Source organism: Eulemur rufifrons, chromosome 18, assembly GCF_041146395.1.
Source record: "Eulemur rufifrons isolate Redbay chromosome 18, OSU_ERuf_1, whole genome shotgun sequence".
Classification (NCBI taxonomy): Eukaryota; Metazoa; Chordata; class Mammalia; order Primates; family Lemuridae; genus Eulemur; species Eulemur rufifrons.
The window spans coordinates 2191398-2210194 of record NC_091000.1 but is presented as its reverse complement, the minus strand read 5'-3'; the positions used below and the strand labels follow the sequence as shown (position 1 = coordinate 2210194).

At 42.0% G+C, this 18797-nt stretch overlaps 1 protein-coding gene across 2 annotated transcripts in view; it reads right to left on the bottom strand.

Annotated features, from left to right (window-relative positions):
• Window positions 1-42: 42 nt before the first annotated feature.
• Window positions 43-18797, bottom strand: part of PALLD (palladin, cytoskeletal associated protein) — a 304188-nt gene continuing 285433 nt past the window's right edge. For both annotated transcript variants that reach the window (XM_069493521.1, XM_069493522.1), the window contains 6 exons: window positions 14172-14266; window positions 12121-12253; window positions 6719-6926; window positions 3965-4130; window positions 3335-3468; window positions 43-2215 (listed from right to left, as the gene is read on the bottom strand). In XM_069493521.1, coding sequence (XP_069349622.1) covers window positions 2043-2215; window positions 3335-3468; window positions 3965-4130; window positions 6719-6926; window positions 12121-12253; window positions 14172-14266 — 909 coding nt within the window. In that variant the 3' untranslated portion in view covers window positions 43-2042. The remainder of the gene's footprint in view (window positions 2216-3334; window positions 3469-3964; window positions 4131-6718; window positions 6927-12120; window positions 12254-14171; window positions 14267-18797) is intronic.

Here is an 18797-nt window from a genome sequence, read left to right as displayed (position 1 = left end):
GCCCATGTGTTACGGCGGCAATAGAAAACTAAAACGGAATGCTTCGCTTCACAGAATTGCAGCTATCATTCGTTAAATATTTATTGATGTTAAATCCACATTACACCAGCACAACAATCCAAAGTAGTATGATAGTACTTTTTTCCCTATAAATACAGCATAAAGGTGGCAAAATAATGCTATTTAATCCCAAACCCAGCAAAGTAGCAAAAGAGTCACATTCAGAAAAATTTGGCGAGGTCATAATTCTACAATATAGATAGGTCCATGAGAGACTAGGTATGGTGCCTGAAATTCCAGGTTAGCAGAGAAGCGTGGTCAGAGCAGCTCGTTCCACGCTGCGCAGAACGACTGCCACCTGGTGCTCAAGCCCTTATCTTGTAAGACCCGGCTGGGGGGTCTTACGAAGCAGCAAGCTGTACCTGTGAAGCAGTAATGTGAAATACATGGGGTGGTACACAGACATAAAATTATTTAAAAGAAATACTACGTATGAATTGAGTAACTGAGCTAAGAAAGTTCAACACATAAATAATGAAAGATAAATGTTTTGCATAAGGAATACAGTGTTTTCTTTCCATAGCAAAGTACCATTAAAGCCTCATGTTGTATACTACTTAGGCCAAATTATTATTTCTTCTTAAAATTTATTGGTTCCGACTTAAAACCATCAAGTCTGGTCAGAATCAACTCAGTCTAGCCGATGCAGAATCATACGCATTCAAAAAGCAGTGTTTGCCGAGATGCCTCACCTACTACCTGGAACCCCGCAGCTGCTTACGGCAAGGTTTCGTGGCAGCAGGGAAGTGAACTAGTGATTTCCACTCACCACACCTTGGTGCCATTGAAGAAGTCCATTATGACACAAACCTGTTTCTGTTTGCCCTCCTGTCTCCGTTTCCTTCAGGTAGACTAGATCCTACAGGCAGCTTCTCATCTGTGCCACCGTTACGGCCTCAGCCCATTTTCAGCTTGCTCTACACATGCCTACAATCTTTACTACACACACTTCAGACACACTGAAATTTCCGTAGCACGTGTGCTCCAAACTTCCAGCTGACCCTAGATTCCTTGACTTGTGAATGGCAGTGTTTTTTCACCTACATTTGAGGATAAATTTTGAAGAAAACCAAAGAAAATCCTGGCCTTTGCCACCCCTCCTCCCTTCCACTTTATGTCAATGAACACAGTCTAATTGTGCTGGTGGCACTTTCCTCCCTGCTCCTTCCACACCCTGTTTCCTCCAGGTGCCATCTGCCTTGGTCACGTGGGGGCCTGGATGCCTTCTGTGGCATGAACCGTAATATATTTCTGCTTTATTCAGAATACTTTATATTATTTATATTTAAATTAGCCTTTTAGTACAGTTTGTATATAAGCTTCCTACCAAGGCAGCATGGAAAGAAAAATACTACACATAAAGAAAAAAAGGTTAAGAACTAAGGCATTAGCCATGTTAGAAAACTCTTGATATTAATAAAATTTAAGGCAAGTAGTTCCTTCCTTATGACTGAATGTAAAACAGTTTGCAAAGACAAGGCATTTACTTGGATTTCTTTGTCATTTCTTCTTCCTTTTTCATCCTTACGTATTGCACTTGGTTCACTGTAGCCGTCTGAACACACTGCACCTTAGACCCGTTGTAAGTAGCATCTGTGGCACAACTGCCTCGGATTAACATTCACACTATCATGCCAGGTGGCACCTACAGCTCATGTTTAAAGGCACTTGTAGATAATACAAATGTGGTTTCCTGTGAACAATTGATTTCCTTTAGCATTTTGGCATTTCAGACCACTTTAATCACAGCAATTCCAAAAGTATTAAATTGGACGATAAATGTGAATTTTCTGTGCAATGTGTACACTTCTATTAGCATCACCTACTTTAAGTTTGGTATATCAAGTAAGAAAAATGTTATTTTGGTGTTTTTTATTTCTTACAGTCAAAGGTATGTTTCTACCTTTTACATAATGTGACAAAGGAACATGTTGGTCAAGGCAATGGCTGTTTTAGTATTTCGGTGTTGGCAGAGTGCTGGATCACAGGTCCTCGCTTTCTACCAAGGTGGTGTTCAGTGGCAGGTGAGACGGGCTGGCTTCGGGCTGGAACGCGGCTTTGATGTCTAGTCCCTGGTCGGAAAGTGCTGCATAGCGACTGGCCGAGGGCCGGACTTTCTTTGGCTTGGTGCTCTGTGGCTGCTGATGCCACTGGGCTACAAAGAAAAAGAGTAAATTAAGATTTTTTAAGCAAAGATACACTTGGAAAGCCCTTAGATGTTTCAAGGAAATACAGAATGTTTTGATATATAACAGGCACAGCCATGGTAAAAACATGGAAAATTTAGGGGCACTTTTGCGTTTTACTTGAATGTTGCAGATTTACTGTCTATACGGGGTAGTGGGTGTTTAATGGCTAGATTAGAAAGACCAGGTGTAGTTGATCTTTAAATACTGCAGCACAGGGAATCCTTTGAAATACTTGATAAGCTTCCCAATTCTCACCCCTCCCCTTTTAAAAATATTTTTCTTCAATAGTTATAGTAGTTAGAAATTCTGGATAATGTTTTAACAGTCATCAATTGAAAGGAATTGGGCAGTGGGAAGGATGAGGCCATCCATTTCTTAAGGAACCTCACAAAGTTATTTCATTTCCAAGAAGAGGTAAAATTTGAGGGCAGTTCCTAGTTTTTTTTCCCCAGTGGTTTTCTTTATGTCCATGGATCACATAATGCTATTGTACTGGTTTGTAAATTCAATAGGAATAGTTTTCTTTAAGTTTAGGATCCATGTACATAGATAACTATACACAAACACAAATCTATTGCTGAGCTGCTTAAGATATAGTAACAAGAAAAGCACTAAGCCACGAAAGTATGCATTCCAGGATCAAGGGTACACACATTTAGAGTGCATTAGGATGCTGTGACAGGATTATAATACAGGAAGAGATGTTAAAAGGCAGTCATTTGCAGAACACAGTAACAAGAAAATGTGAAAAGCATGTAGTTATGCCTTTGCCTACTGTTAACTCCTCAGGATGCTTGAGTACGGAAGCCACAACTAACTAGCCAATGTAAGAGAAATCAACATGCATATTTTGCTAATAATTCAAAGTTCCTGAATGATACTTGGGTATTTGTTCTCCTGGTGTGGTTCATTATTAATGTCGAGAAACTATAAATAGAAAGAGAGAGCAATGTGAATTTTTTTGACAAATAAAACACCATAGTTGTTTATAAGATCACGTAAGAGTAACACACTATGCTGCCCAGGTGTCTAAATTTTCAGAATTCAGTGAGTAAACGCAGCGAGGTGGGGTGAAGGGCACTCACTGTAGACGTCCAGCCTGGCGGTGCAGGACACGATCCCGGCTTCGTTCTTGGCGGACACGGTGTACCACCCGGCGTCGTCCCTTGTGGCTCCCTGGATGAGCAGGCAGATGTAGCCGTGATTGTCCTGGTGCATGCTAGGGAAAAGGATAAAGTCATTAGGGGTCTAAATGTTTAAAAAGTGGCTTTGCACACGAAGCATCATTTTTAATTAGATCATTAGAAACAGCATTGTGCAAGTAGCTGCTAATAGGGTCATACTTAATTCGGTAGAGGCCGCTGGTGCCATTACAGTTAATGGGGAAAGAGCGGGCGTCGGGAGAGTGAGTATATCTGTGGCAGGTCTGCCTTTACAAAGCCGCAGAACACCCCACCACCAGGAAAGCAAACGGATCCATCTCCTCTTTTAGATAAGAGGATAAACTCTTAAAAAATACTACCAGGAGGTCAAGTCAGAATGTGCCTCCTCACACAGCATCATAGCTTCTTTCTAAAAGCGTAATCCTAAATTAGGGTAGGGGGTGACTTTTGTCTTTGATGTCATCAATAACGTGGCTTTTGCACGCAGATTTACAGGCTGTATAAAATGTATCTTTTTATAGACCATTAGGACGACGGTCACTGTAGTCTTACCTCACTCGGTCAGTGCTGTGAGTGAGCGATTCGTTCTCTTTCTTCCAGAATATCTGAGGGGGCGGCGCCCCCGACACACGGCACTCCAGCCGCACTGGGTACCCGTCAGCAACTCCTGTGTTTTGCAGCTTCTCGATGAACACAGGGGGTTTGTGCGCTTCTTTAGCTAGGAAGACATGAGACGAATTACCTCTCCATGACTTACACAAGGAGCACTGGAAGAAACTCAGAAGCCTTTAGAAATACTGCTTGAATAGATCTTTAATTTTATAATACCATTTTTCACTTCGGGCAGTAAGATGCTAGTCCTCTCTCCCAATTATTCTTTTACCAAGAAAAGCTTCGTATGCTTCATTCCACTCCTTTATCTCCTCAATTAATGCAAGTCTGAAAGGCCCACACAGCCGCTGGCCATCTGCTCCACGGAGCGCCTGTCTGCCCCAGTCACCGCCAGCGTCTGTGGTGGCTTCGCTGCTAGTCCTGTCACCGTCCCTCACAGCCCCTGCCAGCCACTGCCACCCAGTGGTGCTGAGAGAGGCGTGTATGTCAGGGAATCTGATCCACTTGCGACTCCCTCAGTGCTGTCTGCAACGTTTGCTATGACCATTCTGAAGATTTGTAACTCCCGGCTTAAGCGAGACATGCCACGGGATTTAAAGGGGGGAAAAGAATGGGGAGGCATCTTTATCTTAATTTGGCAGCTTTAAATAGTTACCTATAAACTAGGGATGTACGTCCTATAAATGACAAATTCTAATTTGCATTCTTTGAAGGAAGCTATAAAAAAGACAACTTTATTATCGCCTTGAAGGAAGGAGGCCATAGAAAAGACAACTTTATTACTTAGTCTGAAAAAAGCAGAATAATTGTTAATAACACTCTGAATATTACCATCCAGTGGGAAATTTTTTTCTTGGATCACTGGTGGAAACCATTTCAGAGAAAGGATAAGGTTTATTTTCTTTGGAACTACCCACAATCAATTTCTTTCTCCACCGTTATCCCCTCCTGTGCAGTGACAGACACACAGCAAAGCCCCCGGAGGATGGAAACTCTGCCTGACATTTTCAGATGACTGAGACACCCTAAGACCACGACTTACACGGAAGCTGGTGTTTTTACTGAATGTAACGGGGTTCCATGACCCAGGCTGTTTGGGGGCAGTGGGAACAGAAGCTCACTTCATATTCTTTGTGGGTCCCAGTTTTGAAAGGACATAAAATGTATGAAACGAGTTTTAATGTCATAGCAACGCACTGGCAAAAATCACATCCACCGTTCTGCGGCAGTGCCGTGCGGGTACTGGCTGTGCAGGGCTTCACGCATGTGTGTTATTTAATCCTTAGAAACACTCTGTGAGGTGTCACGCTCCCCATTTTGCAGATGGGGAGACTGAGATGCAGAGACGTCGTACATTTGCCAGAGGTCACACAGCTAGTAAAGCAGACGAGAGCTGGGATTGGAACCGAGATCTGACCAAAGACCTTGCTTCCGGGTACTGCACGTTGTCACCTTGGGACAGAGGTGCTAACTGAGGCAAAATGAGACGTCTGTCTCTTGGACCCTCAAGTCTCAGTCCAGAAGGACAGACAGGATCAAAAGGCACATTTAACAGGAGAAAAAATGAACAGCTGTAGTTTGAGGTTAGACTGCAGCGGTCCCCAATCTTTTTGGCACCAGAGACCAGATTCATGGAAGACAGTTCTTCCATGGACTGGGGGTGGGGGTGGGGAGCGGAGCTCAGGCGGTGACACGTGGCCCATTTTTCCTAACAGGCCACGGACTGGTCCTGGGCCGTGGCCTGGAGGTTGGGGACTGCAGAGTTAGAGGAATAAATGAAATCAATCCTAGCGTGTAGGAATATACTTTGTGCAAAACTTAAAAGCATGGCTAACGTGTATACCACAGCCCACATACTTGTGTGAAAACCTCTTATTGCTACTACTAGAATCACCAGCCAAGATTTTAGCCAAGAGCTGTGTTTTATTCTTATTGCTACTCTATTTCCTGAAAGAGCTCAGGGGCTCACAGTGGGTTTGGAGGAGCCCTGGAAGTCAAGATGCCGTTTGAGTCTGATCCTCAGCTTACTGTGTGGGACCCGGTCATCTCACAGGGCCGATGTGAGCACCAGGTGAGATAACATGCGTAAGAAGTAAGTGTTAAGGGGTGTTCTTTCTTAAAAGAGATTAGATAGTCAGAATCTTTACTTATGCCTAACTCCTAAGAATGGTATAAAAACCTTTGCGTAAATGTATTTTCCTTTTAGGCTCCTCAAAGGGTAAGACTTCACATAACATTTTTATAAAATTTACCTATGGTGTAAGCAATTAAAAAAGCAAATACAAGTTTAATTTGACTATGACATTGAGAGTAGATGACACTATTGTTTAAAAGTTTTAAATTTTAAAATCATTGCACATTATATTAAACACTAGGAATATACTTAGGACTTCATGCATAAGCAAAGTCTTTGGTTCTTGGAATCCACGCTGCCATTACCCTGTCCCTCTGTAACACTGGGGCGGTTTGTGGGAGAAAAGAAAGATTGAATGATAATGGCTACACTGAAGCATGAAAAATTAATGTTTCGGATTTGCTAGGCCTTACAGCATGTCCTCATTGTCTATTTTGATGATACAATCTATTTTCCAGGAGGTTGATTTATTTTCCACATTTGTTAATGCAGAATTAGTTTACATTTGTAAGTCTGACGTTCACTCTGGCAGAGAGAAATGACTGACAGGTTGAGCCTACCAGCAACCACAAGCTCCAGGCTGAAGGAGTTCTGTCCTGCTCGGTTGGTGGCTATACACGTGTAGATGCCGGCGTCCCGGGACGTGACTGGCTCTATGATCAGAGAGTGCACCCCGTTCTCGCGCACGAGCATCTTGTGAGCACTGTCGGGGCGTACGGGCTTTCCGTCTAGTTGCCAGCTCAGATCTGGGGTTGGCAGCCCGCTGACCTAAACCAGGAGGGAAATGCACGTCAATTTTTCTGACATTATACCAGGGTGAAATCACTGATAGCTAAGAAACCAGCATAAATTCCTCCTTTGGTAGTACAAGAGATGGCTTTTAGTATCAACTTGTGTTACTCTTGGCCTGAAACTTTCCAGTGGCTTCCTAAGCACTCACAGGCTCGCTTCTAAACATTTCTTACTGAGCAACCTAGAGACAAGTGAAATGGGAATTAGAAAAATTTCTGTCGTCTTACTCGGGGCTATAAAGATTACTGGGATGATGTCAGCACCGGGCTTCAAGCTTTTTGGAAAGAAGATGTCCAACAGTAATAATAAATCCAAGCTTTTTGGAAAGAAGATGTCCAACAGTAATAATATAAATCCTTATATCCAGTGTAGAAAGCTGGTCAAGAAGTCCCAGCTACGGAGACATTAGCTAATGCATCCATCAGCACACAGGGCTGTTATTATTTTATAATCTTGAAACTGAGTAAACAAGAGCAATACAAAATTACCCAGAAAGCCCTCTCAAAAATTAGCATCACAATGGAAACATCATAAAACCCTGAGACCTTGGCAGTTGTGTTGACCAGAGATCAGAGAAAAGCACGCATAATTGCTAATGACATGTGCTGCAGAGGCCCAGGATGGCTGCCATCTGCCCGCTTGTCACTGTTTTGCCCTGGGTTTTGAATGGAGAAGCGCACTGCTAAGGAGGCCTTTTTACTCTCCCCCAACTTCACTAGTGGGAAATTACACACAAAGATGTCAGTTAGACTGTAAAACAATTCTTTGAAGAAGAGGCTTTGCCAGAATCAGCCCGAGAACTCACAAATTCCATTCCTGCTGTGTGATACTCATTTATACTACCTACAAGAGATGGCCTCCCATCACACAGGTAGCCAGTGTCTAGAGAATTTAAAGAAAAAAATTAAGTAAACTTAAACTACTGGTTAAAAGGATGAAGAGATTTTGGAAACAAACAGCAGTAATTAGGCAGCTTGGCTTCCGAGAGGCTCAGGCTCATGTGTCCAATGTCCCCAGCTCTCCGTGGACACTGCTTGGCCTGTCTGGAGGTCACCGGGATAAGTGTGGAGAAAGAGGGAGTGGACACCCGTGGTGAGGCTCCTCGCCTTTCCCGAGTTTAGAAGTGAAGTGGCTCTGCATGTTCTCACTGTCCTAGGTGAGATCCCAGATACGCAGGGCCATCTGCTGACGGAAGCCACAGTGTGCTTAGTAGGAGAGATGCCCACCCGATTCGCGGTAGACCTATTCAGTGGACAGTCGTTCCTGTTAGGGCAAAGGGAGATGCCTTGTTCCTCTAACCCCAGTCGTCCTGGCTGCGTAAGGGAAGAAGGTGTGACCTTAGGAACTGCAGGTCATCATAAGCAGGTCGCAGTGTGAACAGACCGATGCTCCCGGGGCACGAGGAAATCGTGGGGAGAGAAGAGCGTACCTGTTACTAGAGGACTGGGAATGAATGTTTTCCCTAAGATTTAGCAGCAGGTCAAGGATAGTCAGGGTCTAGGAATGTACTTCAGGGATTAAAAGGGAGGAGTGGGCTTTTTGGAGGAAAAGCAAGCTGTTGCTGTAGTGTTTGGCTTGTTTTCAAGATTTTTCCCCCGTCAAAGTTAAATACTCTGACAATTTTTTTTTTTTTTTTTTCTGAAATAGGTAACACTCCATCTGTTCATGTGGCAAAATTTTTCACATTTTCTTTGTCTAGGTCAGATCATCATAGTGAAATCAACAAGCAGAGATTACTTTTTGTTTCTAATTTTTTTGTTTGTTTGTTATTAAAGGCAGGGTTTTGCTTTGTCATCCAGACTGGAGTGCAGTGGCGTCATCATAGCTCACTGCAGCCTCAAACTGCCTCCTGTCTCGGCCTCCCAAAGTGCTAGGATTACAGGCGTAGCCCCTGTATCTGGCCTCCAATATTCTTTTAATGGCAGGGATTTCCAGGACAGTTATGTCCCTGTACAGTGAAATAAAGTACTATGATTTCTTAAATATGAGTAATAATAGAGATAACAGTATGGCGAATATATAATCATTCAGACTCACCCTCTTGTCATTTTTTCATATTTTAAAATCTCAGATTTTATGTAATTTTGCCCCTATACATAGGTCAGTATACATTTTAAAAACAGACTTTTCTTATATAATCACAGTTCCATTTTTATACATAAAATTAATAATCCCTTGGTATCATATAATTGTCTAAAATAAAATTTCCCCTATTGATTAAAAAACGTCATTTTACAAGTGGTCTATGTGAATTTTTAAAAAAATACTTAAATAAAATTGTGTATATATAGTGTACAACATGATATTTAGAAATATGTATACACTGTGGAATGACTAAATTGAGCTAATATGTGATGAAAACACTTGAAAATTGCTGAGAGTAGATTTTAAGTATACAATACATTGATATTAACTGTAGTCACATGGTGAACAGTAGATCTGTTGAACGTCCTGCTGTCTAACTGAAATTTTGTGTCCTTTGGCAAACACCTCCCCACCCCTCCTCTCCCTCTCCAGTCCCTGATACACACAGGGGTTCTGCTTCTGTAAGTGAGCTCACGTGGTGTTTATCGTCCTGTGCCCGGCTTACTTGTCACTTAACACGATGTCCTCTAAGTTCATCTATGTTGTCACAAATGACAGGATTTCATTCTTTTTTTAAGGGTAACTAGTATTCCATCCTATATATATATCACATCTTTTATCCATTCATCTGTTGACAGACACTTTATTCCATGTCTTGGCTATTATGCACAATCCTGCAGTGAACATGGGCGCAGACATCTCTGTGACATACAGATTTCATTTTCTCTGGATAGACAGCCAGCAGTGTGAGTTCTTAATTGTAGACTTAAAATGAAGGAAACACACACACATAAATATATACACATGGAAATTCAATTTGTGTACTTACATGTAAAAATATTTATGCTTAGAAAATATTTTTGTTATATTTGTTCTTTTTATACATTTCTACAAGCCCAGCTTTTTTAAAAAAATATTTTTTTTATTTCAGCGTATTATAGGGGTACAAATGTTTAGGTTACACATATTGCCTTTGCCCCACCCGAGTCAGAGCTTCAAGCGTGTCCGTTCCCCAGACAGTGCACACTGCACCCATTAGGTGTGAATGTGCCCATCCCCTCCTCCCCCTCCCACCTGCCTGACACCCGATGAATGTTACTGCTACATGTGCACTTAAGTGCTGGTCAGTTAATACTGATTTGATGGTGAGTCCATGTGGTGCTTGTTTTTCCATTCTTGTGATACTTCCCCTAGTAGAATGGGCTCCAGCTCTATCCAGGATAATACAAGAGGTGCTAGATCACCATTGTTTTTTGTGGCTGAGTAGAACTCCATGGTATACATATACCACATTTTATTAATCCACTCATGTATTGATGGGCACTTGGGTGGTTTCCACATCTTTGCAGTTGGGAATTGTGCTGCTGTAAACATTCGAGTGCAGATGTCTTTTTTATAGAATGTCTTTTGTTGTTTTGGGTAGATGCCCAGTAATGGGATTGCTGGATCGAATGGTAGTTCTACTTGTAGCTCTTTGAGGTATCTCCATATTCCTTTCCACAGAGGTTGCACTAGTTTGCAGTCCCACCAGCAGAGTATGAGTATTCCCATCTCTCCACATCCACGCTGACATTTATTGTTTTGGGACTTTTTGGTAAAGGCCACTGTCACTGGAGATAAGTGATATCTCACTGTGGTTTTGATTTGCATTTCCCTGATGATTAGAGATGTTGAGCATTTTTTCATATGTTTCTTGGCCATTAGTCTGTCTTCTTTTGAAAAGTTTCTGTTCATGTCCTTTGCCTACTTTTTGATAGGGTGGTTTGATTTTTTTCTTGCTGATTTTCCTGAGTTCTATATAGATTCTAGTTATCAGCCCTTATCGGATGTATAACGTGAATATTTTCTCCCATTCTGTAAGTTGTAATTTGCTCTCGTGATAGTTTCCTTGGCTGTGCAGAAGCTTTTTAATTTAATCAGGTTCCATTTATTTATTTTTGTTGTTGCCATGATTGCCTTTGGGGTCGTCTTCATAAATTCTTTGCCTAGGCCAATGTCTGTAAGAGCTTTTCCAACATTTTCTTCTAGAATTCTTACAGTTTCGTGCCTTAGGTTTAAGTCTGTTATCCATGGTGAGTTGGTTTTTGTGAAAGGTGAAAGGTACGGATCGTGGCTACCCAGTTTTCCCAGCACCATTTATTGAATACAGATTCTTTTCCCCAGTGTATGTTTTGTCTGCTTTGTCAAAGGTTAGATGGCTATATGAGGATGGTTTTATATCTGGATTCTCAGTTCCGTTTCATTGGTCTATATCTCCGTTCTTTTGCCAGTACCGTGTGTTTTAGTTACTATAGCCTTGTAGTATGGCTTGAAGTCTGGCCCAGCTTGCTTTTTGAAAACACAAAGAATGTCCAAGTACCTTAAGCAGCTTGTATTAGTGTTCTGCAATCCCAGAGAGAACCAGCAGAGGGAGACCAAATAATTTTTAAAAACCTTATCTATACTTAAGAGCTAAACATTAAATTTAAAATTTATGGTATTTAATAAGTAGTGGGGAAAAAACAAAACAAATTTCAGAGTGGTGGTTCTCAAACATTTTTTTCTTCAACCTCCTTTGGGAAATTGATGAAAGTTATATTACACAATTTTGTATGTATTCTAATAATTTGAGTTCCCACACCTAATGAAGCCTGCCAAGGACCTCGGTTAAGAAGCCCAGCAGGAAAACAGGCGAAAGAAGGATGTCACTGTAACTTCTAGAATTAGAAAATGGGTGGAATAAAAGAGTAGGTACGTGGATACAAAACTTGTATGGAAAAGAATGAAGATCAACTAATGATTAGTACAAACACCAGATTCATCACATTACTTCAAAATGTAAAACTTATAGGGATAAATAAAACTTGGTGACTTTCTGCAGTATGGTGTACACAGTTCTGAGTAAAGAACATATTTAATGTAAATTTAAAAGTAATAAAATGATAAAAAACAGTATATAAATGTCCGGTATGCTTCACTCATTTTTTTCTCCTCTTAAGCTGGAATCATTTTATACCTTACATAATTTCCCCAAAAGGAACTACAGAGAAATGGCAATGAGGGGAGAAGGGAGGGAACAGATTTGCAGGCAATAAGAAATGCTTACTTTGCAATCCATTCTACAGAGTCTTCCTTCTTGAACAGTAAGATCTCCAGGAGCCTGCAAGAAGTGAGGTCTGAAAAATCGCTCTTGAATTGGTTCATTTTCATCTCCACTGTCCCTTGATCTAGAACGAGGCCTTGAAACAAGATAGATAGTTAAAGAAATAGCAATAGACAGTAGTTATTTCCAGACTTTAGTCATCTGTTTTCTTAAAATACACACGGTAATAATACGATTTCCTTATCCTATCCTTATCTCCAAGATTTACACATAAAAAAAAAAAAATCAGAAAAGCAAAATCTTGTTTAATTTGGAAATTTACCATAAATTTAATATTCTACTAATTGCAGGCTAGTATAAATCATAAAAGGGGAAATGGGGAAAATGGGGTACTATATTTTAACATTTTTTTCTAAATATTTTTAAAGCTTTATGAAAAGTAGCAACAGCTGTTGCTCATTTATTACAAAATCCTTTTCAACAGAAATTACTGTAACTTTCCACTGTGATTTTTAAATTTGTAGGAAATTAAAAGTTCTTATTATTGCATAAAAATTAATATATTTTTAATCAAAATTCCTTTCATATTAACTAGGAAAACAAATTACATTCTTAGGCAAGTTTTCTTTTCCATTAGTTATCCATATGCCAAAAGGCATTATTCTTTTCTTTAAAAAATAAGATTGTGCAAATCTTCCAGATTTTGTGCATCTCTCTCACTTTTAAGTATGTTGGCAGAGGAAGCTTTAAGAGGAATAGAATTTACAGTAATTGCACGGAACGCTGAAGAGAAGAGCAACATACCGAAGACAAATTCTGTCAATCACCAGAAGATAAGTTTAAAAACATTTACTAGAAAAAGCAAGAGTGGAACAAATGAAATATTAGTATACTAGGCTAGTAATTATTAGATTTTTAATACAGTTTACTCTTCTCCAAATACAGACCTAATTTATGGGGAAAATGCTTTCTAGGACCCAGTGACACATGGAAAAGCTTAAATGTATTGAAGACCACAAGGAAAGCAATAAAGAATAATGCAAGACGATGGACCTGGTACTAAATATGTTGTATTACGGCCACAGATACGTGCCTCAGATCGTGTGAACAGATACTGCCACAGTAAGGTTAGAATTAGATCTGCACATGCTCAGGAGCCAGCACTGTCTTCCCAGCGCTGAGCAGAGGTCTCTGTGGATCCAGCCACATGAGGAGGTGTAGACACACCAGTTGTTCGATGCTTGTTCAGCTTTCCTGCTTGCCCTCTGCGAGCCTATGTGTTCTCTTCACCAAAGGTGTTTTGTATCCACGACCTATAATTTTACGGCCAGGACTACTTGGGGATACTCTGTAAAATATCTAGGAACCCGGGTGGACAGGCTGGTTGACTTACCTATATATATTTTTTTTAACTGCAAATACGTTACTAAGAAGTCGTATCTTTCCTCTGTCTCTGCCTACCAGGATTCGGTCTGCACCGTTGTCAGACTCAGGGCTACGAGGAGTGGGAAGCATACTCTATTGTTAGCAGATATTTGGGCATTTATGACAAATATTACAAGATTTATGGTCTAATGGTCTTATGTTCTGAACTAAGTGATTGAAAAACGAACATTTAACAAACTAGCTGATTTTAAGAAATCTAGCGGCAGTAGCTTATAATGGTCAACCCACACAGCTGTTGGTTAAAGAAGTTTGGTTTTGAGCATTTGTGTACCGTTGACTCATATTTTTATGTTAAGATACCATTTAATGGTAGTGAGTCTTTATTTCTCCATATATAAAATGTGTCCTATTTAACAAACTAATGATGGCATATTGGAACAGGCCCAGCACGTATTAGCAAATGTTTGTTCCCGCTCCCTTTCTGAATACCAAAGGAGCATAATAGTCAAGGAGCCAGAGATTGTAAGTTTGTTTTCACATTCCATCTCCCAATTACGGTCACTTTTGTGGTCACACTGTGATTCTAATAGTATTGAATTTATAGTGATAAATAAGAATAAAATAAACAAAACAACAGCAACACCTATGGGAAAGGGCGTGTGGAATACCTTCTGCCGTGAGGATGGCCGGCGGGAGAGCGGGGGCTGCGGCCTCTCTGGTTGACAGCCTGGACCATCAGCCGTCCCGTGCAGCTGGCGCGGCCCTGTGGGGGACGCAGGAGGGAGTGACTGGCCGTGCAAACCGCCAGCCGCCAGGCACCGTCATGCTCCTGTCGGATCCTCCACAGACATCATGTCATTAAAACTCAGTTGCCATTTCAGTGACGGCACCAGCCCCTTTCAGAAAAGCACTTTCCCTGAGTTAAGTTCCTCAGTAAACTCTGTAACGTAAAGGGCTCAGGTGACGGTCTTTTTCTGAGCTGTTAAGCAAGCTTTACTGTTTTATCTAGGATGATACTGAAAATGACAACTCCCTCTTTGAATTAATCGTAATCTGCTAAGGTCTCCGTGATGCGTGCGGTCAAGCTGTAAGATAGAGCAGGACATCGCTCGTGACGATTCTATTTTCATAGTCACATATCTGCAGGTTGTGGCCAATTCTGAAGTCAAAACTACGAGATGTTTTCTGTTGGGTATTTTCAGTAATATACTTATTAAATGTTCGTGGCATCCCTTCCCCAAACCATGCATCAAAAGAGATGTCAGCCTGAGAAACGAGCGTTACGTGAGAAGCAGGCGCGGATGAGGAGGAAGCTGCGTGGCCAGACCACGCCATGCTCTCATACAATGAACAGATTTGAGATTTAAAAGCCAGAAGCAGTTAATAAATACCTAAAATATGTGGGCTTTGTGTTAAGGGCCTATGTAATGAAAAGCTATATTTTATCTCTTAAATTTATCAATTTAAAGTTTTATGGGGCACAACCAGTGGTTGGTTAATGGATATAATGACAGCTAGACAGGAGGAATCAGTTCTAGTGTTCTGTAGCACAGTAGGGTGACTATAATTAAAAACAATTTACTGTATATTTTCAAATAGCTAGAGTGGATTTTGAGTGTCCCCAACACAAATGATAAAAAGTGATGGATGTGCTAAATACCATGATTTGATCATTATACTCTGTATACACATATTGAAATAGAACCTTGTTTCCCATACGTATGTATAATTCTTATGTGTCAGTTAAAAATAACACATGTATTACTAACCAATACATGACCAGGGGCATTTAGAAAGCATCCAAACTAAGAAGTTGTATAATTTTGACATTTTAATCTGAAAAAAAAAAAAAAATCCAGAATTCAGTGAAGCAGTTTTGAAAAGATGCCTTCATTGTGTACAATAGAAAGTTCAGGTTTTTAAGTCTGAACATCTTATTTATGAGAAAGCTCAGACAGCATCAGCATTAATGATTCTGATCACGCTAACGTGCCTGTTAACCCTGGCCGTCATCATCGTCACCGGGCTCTGTGGCACAGTAGTGCCCTCCCTGCCTTAGCTGTTAACTCTCTCACTGTATCTTACTATCAGCACATGAGTAATAGAAGTGAATACTTACAGCGAAGCTTGAAATGAGCCTGGAAACCTTATCATGCTAAAACAAAATGCAATCAACAAACTAACATTTTACGTTTAACTCAGCTGTGTGTGCTTTTCTAGTCCAAACAAATGCACAGAGTTTAAAGCTATAGTACACATAAGAAGTCTGAATTCCTAAAGCGATTCTGTGTTAAACATCCAGCTGGTAAAGAGTATTTGATGCCTTGTGCAAGGCCAGTTATTTATATGATATGGAAATAACATTTATATTCCATAGTTCATGACATTTAACTTGTGGCACGCAGGTCTTTATAAGAGCTTGCCACTTGTATACATCATGCAATTTGAGGAAACATCAAGCTGCAAAGTAGCCATTCCCAAATCCAAGTGCAATACAGAGTAACTTAGCAACACAACAAAACAAAGTAAAACATTCGTGTTTAGATTTAGTTGTGTCTTAAAGATAGGATTAGAGTCTAAAATAAACTGTATTTGTGAGCCTCATCTTGGCGTCGTGTTTGGTGTCACACTGCACAGTCGCTCATTAGTTTGCTCAGCTATGTGACTGCTTCGGTCCCTTATGAATTGATCGAGCTGCACACATTGAGTCTGACACAGAGCCCAGTGTATGTTTCGAGCTATGTGTTCTAAGTCCAAGCAGAACTTGGATGCAGTCAGCAATACCTAACATGTTTCTTATTCCCAAAATATTAAACCAGGTGGAAAAATATCATATTCTATAAAATATTCTGCTGAACTTTAGTATTTTCCTCCTTCCTTGGTTCTCACCCTCTTCTTGGCTGCTCTCCGTAATTATTTTCCACTGCTCAGGAGAACTCTGCCATCTGTGTTTCATCACTGAACTAGTTTTTCCACTCTAGTCTTTTCCTCTTTCCCTTGGTCACTTCACATCATCTAGACTGCAGTGCACTAGGTAAAAATAGACACAGTTGTCTCCCTTTCAAACCCTAGTGCTTTTAAAACTTGAAAAGATTTAAGGCAACTAAAGGGCATCAAGGAATCGAGGAGTGAGCTTCAGCTTTCTGTCCAGTACACCTGCTGCTTTGGGGATCACTATATTGTGAAAGATTTAGCTTTTGCTCTTGAAATTTTTTTCAGTGCCTACTTATGACTCTTTTAAATCATGTTTTAATTCATAAATTACAAGAATAAAATAATCTATGATAACAGATGTTATAAAGCTGAGATTATGACAGTGCTAACATTTCTGTAAGAGCATTCCTGCAGCAACAAATGACAACTGTCGCCAAAGGTCAGGCAGAAAAGGGGCTGTCACTTGCCACGGTGTAAGTGTGATTTCGTTTTCCCGATAGGTTGTAAAGTTCATCCCAGTTTCTAGGCAGTGATTCTCAAAACTTTATCTGGCATACGGGGACATACCTGCTACTAAAGACTCCAGGATGGGAAAGCAGGAGCTTTACTCTTGGAGTTAAAATCACCCGGGCAACGTGCTCAGAAACTTGGAATCCAGCTGCTGCCGAGTCTCGGCCACCTCAGTGGGAAACGCACTGTACACAGTCTGAGGTCTACTCTTAGGGTTCCCTCAGACTCTCTTCGTGGATTTCCCTTCCTGTTGCCTGTCTCTGCTTATTTAGGTCAAGGAGAGTCTCAGCCCCGCCTCTTAATTATTAATAAACTGCTGGGTGGGTCAGCTGACCTGCAGAGATGGGGACTGGTCTGGTGACTGTGACCCTGGGGTGCTGCTCCCTGCGGATTGCCCAGAACAGCCGTGCCCTTTGCTGCCATCACAGCAGGGACGGGTGTGGTGTTGGGAGGGCTCGGTGTAGACTGGTCTCCTCGTTCCTCCAGCGAGGGGAGCAGACACCAGAGAGGATGACATGGGGCTCAGCAGGGAGTCGGAAGCGGCAGAATCCCTGGGCCTGGGATGAGGGCAGCGACCGCTCTTCCGGGCCCTCCCTTGGCCTGAGGGCGCTGGGAGCAGAGAGCAGCTCCCCAGCTCCACGTGTGGCTGTCAGCTGTGCTGTGCGGGTGGCCGTCCTCTCGTCACAGCCCCCCCTCCCAGACCCGCAGCTGTGGCACAGCCACGTCTGCTGCCTGACTCCCTTCCCGTGGGGGCATAGCAAGGAGACGCCAGGAGGTTAGAGGACCACACACCGCAACGTGCGGGTAGAAATTCCCTCCCAGACCGACTTGCTCACTCCCGCAGTCCCGTGGGCGTGGGGCACCTGGGAACAGAGCGGGTCTGTTCCGTCCTGGCCCCACGGCTCCTGCCAAGTGTCAGGGTGCTGCTGAGACAGGGTGACCGGTGTCTCTGAATTAAAGTAATGGCACCGAGTAGCATTTACTGAAAGCACACTGTGCCCGGTAAACTGAGCTTCTTACACGTGCTATTCAAATCCACATGATTATTATAATTTTATAGAAGAGGCTCAGGCACAGAGAGGGGTTAAGTGCCTTGCTGAGGGTCACACAGGTGACAGAGCTAGGACTCCGCCTCGGATCTGCCTGTACCTGCACCACCCGCCTGCCCTGGGCCCTTCGGCACCGTCAGCGCCGCGCTGGTCCTGGGCTTCCTCGCGTCCTCCTTTCTCCTCTCCTGCCCTTCCTCCTCTTCCTGTGTGTACGGGGTTTTTTGTTTGCTTGCTTATTCTTGTTTTTGTTTTTCGGCTTTATATACTGGGCTCTGGGTAAGATTACATTTAATTTTTTAAAATTTAATTTAAACTGACCAACTGCAGTTGTATACACTTTGGGGCACAGTGTGGGATGACGCCAGGGCCATCCCAGCAGCCCTCCTTTATCTCGTGGCTTCATGGCGGCTGTCCTGGCCCTCACGCTGCCACTGCTCGAGCACTGAGTCCTCCCCCATTCAGAGCTTTTCCACATGTAAAACACATTCGTATCATCTGAGGCAGACTGCAAGCAGACTCACAGCTGCGGTTGTGCGTGTGTGTTCCTTTGCTGTGTGAAATGCCTTCCTCCAAGGACAACCGGCACGTGCTGGGAACGTGCCTTGGAGTTGAGGGCAGGACCCCGGTGCGAATTGCGCGAGCCAGTCCTGGGGGCAAGGAGGAATGAAGGACCCAACCTGAAGAACAATTCTGGATTTTGTTGGGTTCTCCACCATTTTTTTTTTTAACAAGCAGAAAACTGAAAGTTGAAATTTGTTAATAGTCAAGAAAACATACTGAAAATACAATGAGGAAAAAAAA